The 13,066-nt window shown below is 40.2% G+C and overlaps 2 protein-coding genes across 2 annotated transcripts; one reads left to right on the forward strand and one right to left on the reverse strand.

Annotated features, from left to right (window-relative positions):
• Window positions 1-854: 854 nt before the first annotated feature.
• On the reverse strand, window positions 855-8,387 carry cib2 (calcium and integrin binding family member 2). Its single transcript, XM_035157822.2, has 7 exons — window positions 8,258-8,387; window positions 7,083-7,282; window positions 5,745-5,779; window positions 3,990-4,101; window positions 2,289-2,436; window positions 1,987-2,182; window positions 855-1,630 (listed from the first exon to the last, which is right to left on the reverse strand). Exons 2-7 carry the CDS (start codon window positions 7,131-7,133, stop codon window positions 1,609-1,611), a joined length of 564 nt encoding a protein of 187 aa, XP_035013713.1. The 5' UTR covers window positions 7,134-7,282; window positions 8,258-8,387; the 3' UTR covers window positions 855-1,608.
• A 97-nt stretch (window positions 8,388-8,484) lies between these two features.
• Window positions 8,485-12,328, forward strand: lrrc61 (leucine rich repeat containing 61). Its single transcript, XM_035157819.2, has 9 exons — window positions 8,485-8,620; window positions 9,535-9,630; window positions 9,719-9,865; window positions 9,980-10,040; window positions 10,206-10,291; window positions 10,370-10,435; window positions 10,533-10,601; window positions 11,454-11,579; window positions 11,696-12,328. The coding sequence occupies exons 1-9, from the start codon at window positions 8,485-8,487 to the stop codon at window positions 11,800-11,802; spliced, it is 894 nt and encodes a 297-aa protein (XP_035013710.1). The 3' UTR covers window positions 11,803-12,328.
• Window positions 12,329-13,066: the final 738 nt, after the last annotated feature.

Consider the following 13,066-nt stretch of genomic DNA (forward strand, 5'->3'; position numbering starts at 1 on the left):
TGCAGTACATATTATATATAATATATTATTACAAAGAGCTTCAGGCAACTGGAAACAAACCTGAACTGTTTCCTCCCAACACACACCGCTGACATGTTGTTTGTCATATGTGTTTTTTTTGCTGTAGCTTGCGACCCAGTTTCTACTTTGTAAATCTGTCTGACTCAGCACCAACTAACCAGGTCACAGAAAGACAACTACAGTCAGACTCTAAGCAGATGCCTGGTCTGACCATCTGAGTGATTCATAATGAAATATTCTGCATGTACCCAGCGTCTGACTCCTTCGTGCATCCTGTACCAGAATCCTCCGCTGCACAACGACAACACTGTGCACTGTACCTGGTATAATATACCTGATGCAAATCTGCAACCAACAGCCTGGAAACCAGATCCCATTAATCATTGACCCACATGACAGAGGCCGTTTCCTGCAGCTTGCACTGAGATGAGGTGTGGGTGTGTGTGTGTGTGTGTGTGTGTGTGTGTGTGTGTGTGTGTGTGTGTGTGTGTGTGTGTGTGTGTGTGTGTGTGTGTGTGTGTGTGTGTGTGTGTGTAATGCAATCATGCCTGTGAATGCTGAGGCAGCTGGCTCTTGATCACATCCTGCTTAACAAGTTATTACGGCTCTTATGATGGGGAGGTGCACTCATTCATTTCCTGATCTTTACTGTGCACTCTCCTTGATCATCATGGGCGGGTGGGTTGAGGCAAACTGCTCGTAAGGACGTGATGTCGCTGCCAGTGTGGGCTCCTGGATTCAAACTATTCATTCATACCTTTTTTTCAGTGACAACAACAAATCCCACAGATGCATTGACACAAATGCAATTCACCACACAAACTACCAGTACACACAGGAAAAAAAGCATTTATCAAAAATACCTGAAGTCACATAAAAATACTGTAACATGTGTAGTAACCAAAGGATGGCTGTAACTACCATCTCATGATAATGGCTGAGGCAGATGAAAGATACCACAATGAGTTCAGAAGACAGAGCCCTTCATTTAACCCGGAGAACAGGAATATATGATTGTCAACGTGCTCGAGAAACACAACCTAGCATGACTTAAAGCAACACACCGCATGTACAAATATTGCATAGCTCAATTAGAGAATATCTGTATGCCCTTAATGCCAATGCTGTGCTTTCATTCACTTCAAGCTTTAACCTTATATCTACTGTGTCATTGTAGGAAGACATGTGCAATGTAGGTAGATAAGCATTTTAAGTATAAGCAGCAATCCGGAGACGACTGGCTCATTTTAGACTCGTTTCATTTCCCATTTTTCAAACTTAAAATGTGGAAGAATTAAGTTTTCTCCCAATGAGAGACCGAAGCAGGTCAAGCCCTTAATAAGTAATAGGAGGAAAATACATTTTCATCTACAGTCGAGAAATCCAGAGTCCTGGGAATCCAGCTTTACCCAATATCTTGATTTCTAACTCGGCAGACTTCGATGGAGCCAGAGAGAACTGATGTGTGATTTTCTTTTTGACAATGGGAATGGAGGACAGGCACTGTGCTGTGGCCAGGATACAGTTCAGGGTAGAGTCCTGAGGTTCATCACGCCGTCGCCCTTGGAAAGCTTCCACTTAGCCCTCTCAGATTCGTATATGGAAGGTACTGGAGTAACAAAAGAGACAATATGAGGGACATTGAAACAGTGAGGTCATTGCACATGGAAACTGATTTACTGGATATCTGAGTATAAAGACACCAGAATCAGGAGATGTGTTCAGTGGAGACAAACAGCGGCGAGGTTATTTACATATAAATAATTAGTAGTAATTAGTAGTAATTAGTAGTAATTAAGTAGCGAGGGACACAGAGCCCACATTGCTGCAGCATGAGGGGTAATGCATGCTCAGCCCACTTTCAAAATGCCACTGCTTTTCCTATAAAATGAGTTGTAAACAATATATTGCCACATGCTTTTATACATGCAATCTTAAAATGTTACTTTATGGTACATTTATTACCTTAAAAAGTCAGGTGCCCTAGATATCATATTCTCAAAGTCAGCAAAGGAGAGTTTGCTGTCTCCGTCCAGATCGGCCTCCTCGATGGCTTTCTCACACACCAGCTCCACCTCCTCAGGAGTCAGCTCCTCCTTTGTCAGCCTATTCAGAGTCTTTTCCAGGTCCTCTTTGCACAGGTAATTGTCCACATTGAAATCTGTGGGTAACAGCGGTTACAGCAAACAATGGCTGACTTTCATTTTACACCGTTCTGGGAACTTTGAAAGAAAATGAAAGAGTATCCTTTAGAAATGCAGCAATACCATATATTTTGAAGGCATATATGGCCTTGAGTTCTCTGGGAGCCATTTCACTGAGGACTGAGAACATGTCCACGAATTCATTGAAGCTGAGATTGCCCATCCCGTCTTCTGAGAAAGACTCGACGATCCTGCTTCGAAATGGATTTTCCTGCAAATGAGTGCAACAACAATTAAATATACACCAGTGCAAATATTAATGCGAAGGTAAGACTTGCTGCAGCGAGGAGCACATCACAATATAGAGCTCAGAGTCTGGATGAGAAAAGAGTCTTCCTCTAACGAACCATAGGTTTCATGACCATGTGGTTTTATATGCCGTTGTTTCACATATGAGCTGCAGCGGTTTTCTGCTGATCACAGGGTTCTTCTGAAAAAGGCTGACTCCTTCTCTTTGCAGATGTGGCCAAGCCAATATTTTCTCCTCTATTGCTCAACCGTTGCGACGAGTGGTTTTATATCCCAGGTAATTAGCTGATTTGGCACAATCTGCAATAAACTGATGCTGTCGTTGAGGCCATCAAAACAGACCTGTGTGTGATGTAAGGAAAACTGTTGTCCTGATCACAGATAGCATGTTCGAGCTCACTGCAAGCTCAGCCGCCATTTAGATAAACAGCCATCTAAAGCGATGCCATTTTTAATAGGATATGCTGAGACACGTCAGTGGAGCATGAATCAGGCCAATCGACTCAACACAGCTCATAAAAACCTAGTGAGACAGGAATGTATTTATGGGAATGTAGCTGCCCAGGACGTTGGGTGAGCATGTCTGGCCGAGGTCACATCGATCCTGCCTTGACTGGACTCCATCTTCTTCCTGCCACCCTCACACCCCTGTAATCACACGACAGTTTCACAGGAAAAGGTGCTAATTATACCCAGAGCAAGGACACATTTTGTCTGAGAAAAACCCTGGGTGACAAAATGCGACATGGCATTTCTACAATTTCTGGATGTTCTTTTTCAAATGGCAGGTGCTTCAAAATAGGGAGGGAATCCATCTGTCAGGAAAAAGAGGCAGAGCATTTCATGGCACGTTAGCTTTCATACGCTGTGTCATACAATCAGATGTGTGATGATGATGATGGTTAAAAATCAATTCTGGCTTCTAGAAGAGAGTGTGTATTGATTCGGTGTCGGCCCACGTGAGTAGTGGGTGCCACGTTTGTGTCCTTTTGGCATATGTGTTGTTTAAGGCCCAATGAAGAGCAGTGTCGAATTTGCTGCGATTTGTAGACAGGTTACTTAAACTTTGATTAAACATGCAAAGTGCCTTGCAGGCAGTGAGGGTCAACAAAGTAAAAGAAAAACATTTGTTTTGTTGCTGCAATGCTTTAAAATCAGGCTGAATTACGGAGCTTTTATTTTGACAGTAATAAAATATACTCAGTTTAATTTGATGAAAAACATTGACTGCAAAAAGACCAAAAAGTGGTTGATCCAGATGGACAACAGCTTCACCGTTAAACCAGGTAGGATGAACACAAAGTTTTCTAACTTCACTCTTCACCATTGACTGTTTATAAAAAGCTCTGCACACAAAGTCCAGCACAGAAGCAATAAAACAGTGACAGTATAGTAGAACTGTCTGAGGAGGAGTCACTAATAAACAAGGAATAATTCTGAAGTAGTACTGCACTAGTCATCCAAGTTACACCACAGGACCAAAACCTTACTGAGGTATATAAAGGATTATTTTACCTTTAACTCTGGCATGTTGACTATCAAGGCTAAAGGCACTTTGCAATCAGGCTCCTTGGTGTAGTCCATTGGTACAAGATGTGGAGCCAACTCATGGTATCTGCCATGTAACCTAGAATATAAGATGGAGACCAATTAATGTGCTGAAGTTTTTTACTCAACATAGACAGGTAAACACCTGAGACACAGAGAAATGTGTAGCATGATTGATTTACTAACATGAAGTTATCTTTTGATTTATAAAAAGCACAGGTAAGAGAGTAGCAATTAGGGAGTAGACAAACTAAACACACATAGCAAGATACACTGAAATGCTCCAGTGTTAATGCTGGATTTGTCATAAAGCCGAAAGGCTGAAATCAGTGACCTCATGGTTACCAGTGATAACCTGATGTTACATAACTGTGATGTAACAGCTGCAGCCGGAAACACAGAAACAAGCAGTGTTTTATGAAGGTCATAAAGTGCGGGACCCTATTACACCCCCTGCTGATTGTCAATTTGGTTTCCAGTCCACCGCTGACCACAGAATCAAGGTCAATTCAATATCACAAAGGAGAAACATGTACATGCATATGTTGATCAGTGATAAGAGGGTGAACAAATACTGAGTCACAAGAGAGAAAAAGGCATCTTCACCTTTCTTTCTTTTTTCAACATTTTCTCTGTTTCTTCCAGAGATCTTGATGAAGACAATCAGACATAATAAAGGGACTGACAACTATGACTGTGTCTAATATGGGGAACCTTGATGGAACTTAACGGTTCCATCAAGGTTCAAAAACCTTTATTGCACATTAGGGCCAAATCAGACCCTAACTCCCTGCATGCCTGGAATCACATAACCTTTATCCTTAACTAATGTTGCCCCACAACATTCTTGAGTATCTGCATTTAATTTCTTTAAGTTGCTGCTTATCTTCCAGCATCAAGAACCTCCTGACAAAAGACACTGAAACATGAGCATCACTGGTCAATTCAATTAAAGAGAAAAGCAGGCGTCTTTTTTTAATTTATGCACATGGTCCTGGGACTGAGTGACAGGTAGAGAGGAATGATGCTAAACCCAGTGAGCCATGATACCCAGTGCAATCACTAAGCGCACGTTCATATTTATTTCATTTTTTAGGTGTTGAGGATGCACATGTTGACGGAGGTAGAAACGTGACACTTCATCGGGCGGTGCTGAAAACAACACCACAGTCAAAAGGTCAAAGTCACTTTCAGAGGTTTGGGTAACATCCTGATAATGCTGCAGGACGACATGGGGAGAAGATGGAAAGATATGAGAAGATCATGAATGTATTGGAGAAAAGAATCATTTACTTGTGATTCTAAGAAATGTAGCAGCCACTAAATAATCATTGACAGTGTTTGACCGTTTTGCTTTATTTATTTTGCACATACACATTGAAAACAATGTAATGTTGTTAATTTGATTGTACCTTTTTGTACAATTTTTTTTATTAATTCAAGATTAATTCCAAACTATATTTAGGATTCAATAACACATGTAAATCAGTTGAATAAGCCAGATTGAGACATGTGACATTTGTGTGACAACGAGTCAGTGCAGCTTTGCTCTGTATTATTAAATTCTTCGTGAGGTAAATCTATAAACAAACCGGGAATCTTCTTGCTATGAGGCAACAGTGCTAACCACACTTTGCCACCCAAACATTTAAAAAATATTACACATAGTCTGCATTTATGCGAAAAAGCAATATTCAAGATGTAAACTACATAAAAACTTACCGCAAAATTTCTTTGCGGGTGAAAAATGTACAGTCCTGCAATGAGAAATACACATATGAGTTTGATAAAGAGCTGAACTGTACAACCTAATGTAGAAGGTACATGGATTACATACTGTACTCTCAGTGACACGTGTGTGAGTCATATATAATAACATTACTCTTCCTCTGACAGTCATGTTAACAGCCCTTACTGTAAAAGCGCTCATTGAGGTGTCCAGTTTCTCTTAAATGAGGAATGTGTGTGGGTGTTGTCACCTGCCACTTACGGTAGGAGCGATGAGGCAGGGAGGAACATGATCTGCCGTTGTCTGACATGCATGTACTGGCACACGCATTATCCAACAGCCCGACTGGGAGCACCTCAGTTTACATTTTCCCTTGTGCCAGTTGTGTCTGAGCTGTGTCTCCTGAGTGTGAGGCCAGCTGAGCTCCAGAGACAATATATGTATATAGGAAGAAATAAAAGGAAGGAGCCCTATTCACTGTGGCAGCTCGAGTCTAAAACAAGCCTACTGAGGATATGTGGGTTAATTAAAATGTGTGAGAATGTTTATAGCAATATCTGACAATGATATCAAAGACAACTGGTCTCCCTGATACAATATGATACAGTAATTGGAGCCTATACACATAGAAAAGATAGAAAGTGTAATTACAATATCAAGCTGTGAATTTCTTAGAGGAGAAATCTACAAAACATTGGTCAGTTGATTATGTATCGGGTGGTATATCTAAAACATTTGATTCTACAAAAATAAGAAGTCTCATCGGTCGATGTTGAAGTGAGGCTTAAACAAGAAGCAACAGTATTATAAGGAGGACTTTTAACAACCAGGAGTAACCAGAGAGGCTCTTGAGAACCAAACTGTCTCCTGAGAGTAGAGTTTCACAGCATATCACTCTGACTTGGCATCAATTATTGAGTCCACACCTAATCACATGATAAACCTGTGCAAATGAAGATGCGTTTCTTCACAGGACAAACCTGGATTATTGTTCCATTGAGAACAGAAAAAGGTCAGATGTTCTCAGATTATAACTCGACAGACAGCAGATCCTCCACTTCGCAGGGAAATCAAGACCTTCAGCTGTAAGACTTGATTTCATCTATTTAAACAGTGGAGTCATAAATGATAACACGTCAACTGGTATTTGCCTTTGATATCATTTACTTATGTGAAATACAGGACCACCTTCTTTCATTAGATTGATGTTAAGCGATATTGACGACCAATGTTGAGTAAATTCTTTCCCTTCTTACAAATTGTATTCCTGGTGGGTTGAACATGCACAGTATATGTATGATGCACGTACAGACCCAGACATGCACGCTCACCTGGTAGGCATCAAGCTGCTCGTCAGTAAATATAGTTTGTTTATTACCCATCTCGATCAAGTGATCTGCTGCTTGAACATCCGGAGCCTTTTCTCAATGAAAGGCATTTAGTCTCCTCACAGGACAAGTCCAGGACGCTGGATAAGTCTCACTGAAATGTCTCTGGTGTCCTTACAGCTGATGTCCTCCTTCACTGCTAACTGTAGAGCATGTAGTATAAATGAAGAAAAGGTCAGAAAGAAAAAGCATTGTACCGGATGTGTCCAGCTGTGTCAGTGGAGCGAGTGGAGTCTGACAGCGGAGTCCAGGGAGAGCAAACTGATCTGCTTCTCTTTAAGCCCCTCGGCTGCTCTGCACCGGAGTCAAGACTGACCAATGACAACGCAGGTAAATAAATAAATAACCAAACAAATAAATAAATAAAGACACAAACTGCTGCTAAAAGGAGAAGCTGTCCATATATTCAGGCTGAAGTATAACGTGGATATATAATAATAATAGTAATGATAATATTAATAATAATGATAATAATATATGATTGTTGTTATTTTATTATCTATTATTTGTATTCATAATAATGTGTATGATAATAAATAATATTATATAATAATATGTATAATAAATAATTGTAGTAAAGTAGTAGTAACAAAAAATAATTATAAAAAATATTTTAGATACATATATTTCTGTATACTATACTGTGTATTAAATCATTTATAACATGTAACACATTATTATTATTACTGCTATTATAATAAGCATTGTTACATTTTTATATCCAGTAATTCCATCTACATACTCTATTATCAACTATGTATATGTGTTTTGTTTTAGTACGGTAGTATGGTAATTGAAGGTATTAAACACATAAAGGCTAATATTTCCATCTGAGATGACGTTATTCTGCAGTGGATATATGTTCAACACGATAATAACATAATGTCTGATTCTACAGCACCTTAAAGACTATTTATAATAATCAAATGTCTAATTGTGCCTTTTTCCTCATTTACTTATGATCATTTTGATGAAGTCCTTATTTACAACCACAGTTTTCTGTTGTTGTTCATGCTGATCCTCACAGGGATCCTCTCAGTCAGGGCTCCAAGTTTACAAGCTCCAAACTTCCCAGTGACACAGAGGAACCTGTTGCTCCGAGGCAGCATCTCACTCACAGACTCCTGCAACACTTGCTCTCTGCAGACGTGTCTCCATCTTGCAGCGGCCTGGTGAACACAGAGCGTCCCCCTCCCCGTGTGCTCATCCCGGGCTGAAGCGCCGCAGACACCGAGGTCCGTCTCACCCAGCATCCACCTGCCTGTGACTGGCTGCGGTACAGTACCAGTGAGTGTGTGCGTGTGTGTGTGCGTGCGTGTGTTAGTGGACACCCCGGGACAGATGCATGTTTCACACTCACACCAGCACAACCACAGCCTCGTCTTGTCCCCGCGCTGCTTCGCACCCTCGCCCACCGCCTCCACAGGCACATTTACAGGCAAACTTTCCCGCGATGGAGTCGAAGCGCGATAAAGACCAGGGTGAGTTGTGATGGATGGAGCTTGTTGCTACGTGGCCATGCTAGGCGCTAGCGGCGTATGCTAAAGGCTTATGCTAGGGTGAAGCTAACATGGTGACGTTTGTTCCACAACATGTTTTTAGTTTTTTTTACGCGTGTCGCCTCCAGAGAGAGAAACAAATAATTAAACCGAACAAGCCCACGTTTCATCAGCTGAGTCATCCTCGTGAAAGCACGCAGCGTCACGGCGCTCTTAGCTGGGACACAGGTAGCTAACCCAACACGAACCGGTGGCCACTTGTACGGTGTCTGCAGCTGTCAACGCGATGTACTTGTTGTTTCCTCCATGTTGGAGTGACGCAAACGGTCGCCAGTGCACCTGTCATTGCGTTATTTACATGCAAAGTGAATGCAATGGAGTGTGAATCTGTTAATGTGACAGAATGGATAGGAACTGTGGAGCTCCGGCGTCGTTCCGTGTGGTTAACCAGATGAGTGTGCTGCTGCTGCTGCTGCTGTCTGCAGGCTGGTTGAACTCAGCAGGCTCAGGCAGCAGCATTCATGTGCACTCAAGAGTTATGGACTTTCTCCGCCTGAGGAGAAATAACCCAAATATAACCCCCATGCAACTGTTGAGACCGTGCATCACACAGTCATCCCACAGAACAGCACATCAGCCTTGTTTGTTTGTGACCCTTCCCCCCCACCCTCCCTGGAACTGCACATTTCCACTGTGCTGCCACATATGAAATCCACGGATTTGCTTGGATTGGTATTTGCCATTTGGAGAAGATTTGCACGAGCTGTTTTCATGCGCCACCATAAACGGAAGAGACACTGCGCCTCCAGCATTGAGCTTCTCCAGCGCTGACTCACAAAATAAGATTTCTTGCATATATAAGAATAGAAATGTGAGTGCTCTTCGCTGTTCCGCAGATGCCGACTGTGAGAAGATAACCGCTGTGCTGCTCAAGGGACGTACGGGAGAATTTGATCTGGAGTCCATACTCTTTCTCAAATTGAGAGGTCTCGGTAAGATGAAATTCGTATTTCAGTATTTTTTGTCTTTCCAAATTGCATCAATGTTTTCGTATTCTTATTTGTTTGGTTTGTCTTACAGGAATACATGATCTCGGATGCATTGGGGAGTGTGCAAATTTGGAGAAACTGGACCTCTCTGGAAATAATATCACAAATTTGGCTTGTTTAACATCGCTGCGGCTTCTTTCTGTGCTCAATTTGTCTGCGAACAGGATTTCTAATTTAGGTAAGTTTTCAGGAGCAATAGTTTTATTGATCTTTACTGATCAAGCAACATTCTTTCATTAATATAATTGTATTTATTTATTTTTATTTAATGTGATTACTTTTGCACTTCCAGAGCCCCTGCGCAGTTGTGACAGTTTACAGAACTTAAACGTGGCTGGGAATATCATATCCAGGTACTGCTGTAACGAATACTTTACCTAAATGAATGAGTCAACATGGCACTAATTACAATGTGTATTATGTACTTTAAAAACAATTGAATGTTTGGCATGAAAATATTAAGTATTGTATTTTTTGGCCCTGTAAAATGATCTTGTGTGTGTTTTGTTTTTCACCAGCATTGAAAGCTTTCACTGCCTTCAGTCTTTGAGAAAGCTAGAAAATATACGTTTTAAAGACAACACTTACAATTACACTAATCCAGGTATGTTATTCAGTGATTTTATTTATTCAGTGGATTGAAAATCTTGATTAGTGAACTCACATTGACTCTCCTTGACAGTGTGCAGGAACACATCATATAGAACCATAGTTCTGGAGATGTTCTCCAACATTAAGGTGCTGGATGGTAAGATGTTTTTTTATTTTTTTTATTCTTATGCATTGCAACTCTTATACTTGTGAATGTTTCCCAAGGTCTGTGGATTTGTTTGTTTGAACTGTAGGTGAACGAGTGGTCGGACGTGGCAGTGAATTGTACCAGTTATGCAAAGACATTGATGACACCATCAAAGGTACATTTTCTATAAACACTAAGCAAAGCAGCATTTTAGATATTTAATTTGCAAATGTATTAAAAAGGAATAACTAAAATATCTTCATGGGGGGCCTCCCATTTCTCTTGATCATTTTTGATCAAGAGAAATGAAAAACCAGATTGAACATCTCTGGAGACACATTAATGTCACATTAAACCTTATCCCAATGCAGCGAGAGCGCCAGAGGATTTGTAGAGTAGAGTGGCAGAACAGCTTTATTTGTGCCCTGAGGGAAATGCTAAGGCACATAGAGCTTGAACAAAAACAAGAAAGAAAACAACGAGGACATCAGTGCAATGTCCACGGACAGTTAGAGATCAGTGCAGTGTACTAACATTATAAAGGGAGAGTAGTGTATATGACTCTAAAAGGACGGTGAACAGGATAACGGCTATGAAACCTGATTGTAAGAACGTAGATAAAAACTGAATGATTAAATTGATCAGAGTGCATTGAGGTAAGTAATACAAACATAAATTATGTACAGTTAAGGTGAATGAAGAATATATGTGCAGGACCAGGTAGTAGCAGATGAATAAATACTGTAGCTATGAATAAATATATATGCAGCAGATAAATATATATACAGATTCAGTTAAGTTGAATACTAATGATGAAGAATGTATGCACAGGATATATTTAAGCATATGAATATTGTATGTATGTTTGTATGTAAGAATGCACTGTAACGTGACAGAGTCACATTAGATGTAGTATTTATATTACATACCTACTCTACAAGCATTACCAGCCTGTGATGTTTTCCTGGTAGAGTAAGATGTTATCAGATTTTAAAAAATGTTTTTATCTCTCTCTATGAATCTTTAGCTGGTTTATATAAGAATGGACAACTTGTTGAACGTCCTGATTGCAAGCCATGGGTGGAGGATAGTTACTGGGAGATAAAGCGATCAAACAACGCCATTATTGAAGAAGCCTACAAACAGTTTAATGGTAAGATATTTCCTGGGTGACTGTTTTACATGTGATCCAATCACCTGTCAACTCAACCTCTCTGTGTTTGCTGTATTGCAGTCTATGTACTCATTGTCCTTCATTTTAATCTACAGATGTTCTTCATGAATGCAGACTCCTCAACAACAGAGCCACACATGTCATTTCTCAAACTGAGAGATCAATGAGCTTGAAGAAGCAGCCAAAGCAGTATGCCATCTAAGTTGGGCTAACTTCAACGACCTTCCTTTGTATGATTTCCTATGTCTAATGTACTGTAGGCTTTTTAAATTACTAAGCTATATCCAAATGCTTGATAAGTATGTTTGCCAGATTCACGTTCTCTGTGTTGCAGTGCAAGCATTTGTTGAAACTTTATCGCATCCTATGCATTGGGTAGTGGACAATACATGCAAGTGTTTTAAAAGCCTTTATCCATACTGACACCCCTCAGTTTGGTTCAAAGATGTCTTTACTTGCACGGTGTGCATTTTGTACCATGTTGTAGCCTGAATTTATGCTGAGAGCTAATGCTGCTCAAGAATTAAGAGCTCTTTTCCATTTTACATTGCTGGATAAGTTTGGGAGTTAATGTGTCCCATGCTGTATGCTTTCTTTGTATGTTTAACTTTTGCAAAAAGTGAATGAATGATTGTTCCAGCTGTTTCTACTTGTTTTATACCATAGACTTTATTATGTGTACGACCAACTTGTAGAAAATACAGTGCTTATAAAGGTGTTAATGTGTACTTCACTATTTTTATTTTACAAATTTTTACAAACTTTACTTTAATACTTATACACACACTGTGTACACATCCAGAACCAAAGAAAGTGTATTAACAATGTGTCTTAAGTAAAGAAAGGAGCAACACACTGAAAGCAGCCATGCATGCTGGAATTCATAGACTCTCAGTAACAGTCTACTGGCGCCACCTGTTGGCGGTAATGTATGCTACAAAATTGTCAGAGGCACTCATATATTTGAATGCCACAGCTGCAAAGGACAAGTGTTTTGAATAAGTGCCATTCTCATAGATGAGTTAAATGACCCACAGACACATTAAACAGGATCAGCGGTGGCAGTGTCCAATCAACAGAGACCTGTGAACCCCAAACTGTTAGTATGTGCATGCTGTAGATTTGGATGCAATACTGGTTGTTGTATTGTGTGCTGGACAGACACCACGTTAGGTATATGTGAGGATATAATTTTTTCACATAAACATAATGAGTTAGGCACTAACAAAAGTCCCCTGATACATTCAAGAGTATCAGTCAAGCAGAGGAGGTCATGTTCATGTGGATTCCTGCACATTAAAAAATACTGAAGTAAACAATCTGCCACAATCTGAGTGTAGAAAATAGCCTTTTGGTAGCTGGGCTGTTTAAAGCATCAGGACTGGAAGAGAGACGTTTGACAGTTTGTTTATTTTGCAAAGTTAAGTTGGATGTTATGGATGGTTTAAAGTGGTGAAAGACAAATA

This window comes from Hippoglossus stenolepis, chromosome 5, assembly GCF_022539355.2.
Source record: "Hippoglossus stenolepis isolate QCI-W04-F060 chromosome 5, HSTE1.2, whole genome shotgun sequence".
In the NCBI taxonomy this organism is placed as follows: Eukaryota; Metazoa; Chordata; class Actinopteri; order Pleuronectiformes; family Pleuronectidae; genus Hippoglossus; species Hippoglossus stenolepis.

Coding starts and splice junctions, on each gene's coding strand:
- cib2 (XM_035157822.2), bottom strand. CDS start 7,133: ATGGGTAATAAACAAACTATATTTACTGACGAGCAGCTTGATGCCTAC. Junction 5,780..7,082: donor AGCAGCTTGATGCCTACCAG/GTGAGCGTGCAT, acceptor TTCTCATTGCAG/GACTGTACATTTTTCACCCG. Junction 1,631..1,986: donor AGGGCACCTGACTTTTTAAG/GTAATAAATGTA, acceptor TTGTTACTCCAG/TACCTTCCATATACGAATCT.
- lrrc61 (XM_035157819.2), top strand. CDS start 8,485: ATGTTTCACACTCACACCAGCACAACCACAGCCTCGTCTTGTCCCCGC. Junction 10,041..10,205: donor GCTGGGAATATCATATCCAG/GTACTGCTGTAA, acceptor GTTTTTCACCAG/CATTGAAAGCTTTCACTGCC. Junction 10,602..11,453: donor CATTGATGACACCATCAAAG/GTACATTTTCTA, acceptor ATGAATCTTTAG/CTGGTTTATATAAGAATGGA.